This window comes from Mus caroli, unplaced genomic scaffold, assembly GCF_978045245.1.
Source record: "Mus caroli unplaced genomic scaffold, Mus_caroli_1 scaffold_15, whole genome shotgun sequence".
NCBI lineage: Eukaryota > Metazoa > Chordata > Mammalia > Rodentia > Muridae > Mus > Mus caroli.
The window spans coordinates 98851607-98854332 of record NW_028227270.1 but is presented as its reverse complement, the minus strand read 5'-3'; the positions used below and the strand labels follow the sequence as shown (position 1 = coordinate 98854332).

At 39.8% G+C, this 2726-nt stretch overlaps 1 protein-coding gene across 1 annotated transcript; it reads left to right on the top strand.

Annotated features, from left to right (window-relative positions):
* The first annotated feature begins 1136 nt into the window (after nt 1–1136).
* Nucleotides 1137–2405, top strand: LOC110308556 (putative vomeronasal receptor-like protein 4). Its single transcript, XM_021180987.2, has one exon. The coding sequence runs from the start codon at nt 1297–1299 to the stop codon at nt 2185–2187; it is 891 nt and encodes a 296-aa protein (XP_021036646.1). The 5' UTR covers nt 1137–1296; the 3' UTR covers nt 2188–2405.
* The last annotated feature ends 321 nt before the right edge of the window (nt 2406–2726 follow it).

Sequence of the window (2726 nt, the reverse complement as noted above, 5' to 3'; positions counted from 1 at the left end):
CAGAAGAGAGACAGCATTGCTATCTGTTTCCATTGCTCTTGGCCTTAAATATTCAGTCAGGGTCTTTTCTCTGAACATAGTGCTCATTGAATCTGCTAGGCTAGCAAGCTAGTGGATTCCAGGGACCTGCTTCTCTCCACAACAGACCCTCACTGGGGTTAGAACTCTGCACTTCTTTGGCCAGCATTTATTTGGGTACCGGGCATCAGAAATTGGGTCCTCATGCTTGTACAGCAGCCCTTTTATATACTGTGCTATATGCCTAGATCCTAAAGGAATATCTTGACTTATATATAATATATAAGAATAAACATTAAAGAGGGTACAATTCATGAGGTTTTTACACACTAATGTGGAATATTCAGGAGAACTTATTCATAAGTTGGTGCATTTCTGACTGAGGAATCATTACAGTCAACAAACCTTAAAACATATAACCAGCTACATGGATCTTTGTTTAGAATCTATAAGGCCAGGCTGGGGAATGTTTCCCTGGGGTATTGTTTGGAGTAGAATTTTCAGTAGAAACAGACAGGGAGAATAAGATAGGTAGGTGGAAAAGTAAATTACTTTCAATGAGATTTAACACATATAGAAAATTGAGAAAACAACACAAATTTTATTAAATTTATTCCTACCTTCATGTGAGAGGAGTAGGGTTTGCTTCCTAATTCCTAAACGATACTAGCTTCTGTGAAAATTATAGAAAAAGGAAGTAAAGAGTATCATCTAATAGCCATGGAGAAACGAATCCATTTGACCAAGAGCAATTTTCTGGAGAATCTGCAAGCTTTTTATTAGTTCAACATCATTTAGTGATAGTAGCAGAGGAGAAGAGGATCCGAATGAAATATAAACACAGTCTAGGAGCCTGAGGTCATACTGAGTGACATGAGGGGAAAGGAAGGAGCCTATCAGGTGCATACTCAGAACTGTGTTAATATGAAAAATTGAGAAAGTTATGTTATGCATTTAGACTTTGTCTGGGAAGATCACTTTGTCTGGGAAGATGTTTGAACTGAGGGATGAACGATTGTCATGAAAGGCAGGAAACTAACAAGTTTATACCTGATTACAGCTAACATCATTTTAATGGAAATGAAAAAAAAAAAACACACAGCAGAAACAAACAACCACCAACAAAAACCAAGTATCTGGTCAGGAATCATTAAGGAAAGACCATATATGTTTACATCCTTGAGGCCATTTTTTTTCCCCATAGGAATAAACAGAGAAAAATCTTACATATGTTTTTCAAAAAACTTTTTTTCCTAGTGCCAGGCATGAAGTCAAAAGATGAACTGGAATAACATTATCCAGACAATAGTCTTCCTTTCTCTTACTGGACCTGGCATTGTAGGAAATATCTTAATGTTTGTGAGACTTGTGTACACTTCAGCCTTCAGGACTGAGAAAAAGCCTGTCGACCTTATTCTCATCCACTTGGCATTTTCTAATCTGATCATTATTTGTAGCACAGGGATCAGAGATATAGCCACAGTGTTTTATTTCAGAAACTTCCTTGGAGATATTGGCTGTAAAGCTGTAGTTTATCTAGCAAGGATGGCACGGGGCCTTTCTATCTGTACCACCTGTCTCCTCAGTATGGTCCAGGCTGTCACTATGAGTCCTAGGACAACCATTTGGAAAAAGGCCAAACCACAGACTTCGAGGCAAGTTCTTACTTATGTCTTCCTCTTTTGGATCCTTAATATTCTCACAAGTTCCAATTTGTTGTACTATATAACAGCTGGCAGTGGCATGAACAGATCTGGAGTTACAGGGTACATTGGATATTGCTATATGCTGCCATCCAAGCACATAGTTAAGTGGCTTTTCCTCTTGCTCAGGGCTGTTCGTGATCTCGTCTTCCAGAGTCTCATGGGCTGGAGCAGTGGATACATCTCTTTTCACCTGTATAAGCATCACAAGCGTGTCCTCTACCTTCATAGCTGCAGGTTTGTAAATAGTTTCAGCCCAGAGATCAGAGCTGCACAGAGTGTTGTCATTCTCATGAGCTGTTTCCTTTTCTTTTATTGGGCAGACTTCATTTTTTCTTTATATACAGGTTCCATGGTGAGTCATGATTCCATTATACTAAATATTAAAACATGTCTAGTACTTGGTTATGCTGTTCTCAGCCCCTTTATTCTGATGAACAGAGATGTCCCTGTTGCTAAATCCTAGAGTTTTCACTGAGAAATGCTAGGATACCATTCCTCCATGAGCTCAAGATCTACACTATCATTTGTTTGCCTTAATATTTTGGAAACTGTGTGGAGGGCATATAGCTTTGCTATCATCAGCTGTCCTAGATGCCACTTTATAGCCCAGGTCTTGGGCTGGTAAATGACCTGGTTGGGCATTGCCAGCATTTTCCACTTCACCATACTTTGCTCTGGTATTCTAATACATCCAAGCATTAAATCAGTTGTACTGGCTATTTTTGTGTCAACTTGACACAGCTGGAGTTATCACAGAGAAAGGAGCTTCAGTTGAGAAAATGCCTCCATGAGATCCAACTGTAAGGCATATCACAGAGAAAGGAGCTTCAGTTGAGAAAATGCCTCCATGAGATCCAACTGTAAGGCATTTTCTCAATTAGTGATCAAGGGGGAAAGGCCCCTTGTAGGTCGGACCATCTCTGGCCTGGTAGTCTTGGGTTCTATAAGAGAGTAGGCTGAGCAAGCCAGAGGAGGTAAGCCAGTAAAAGAACATCCCTCCAT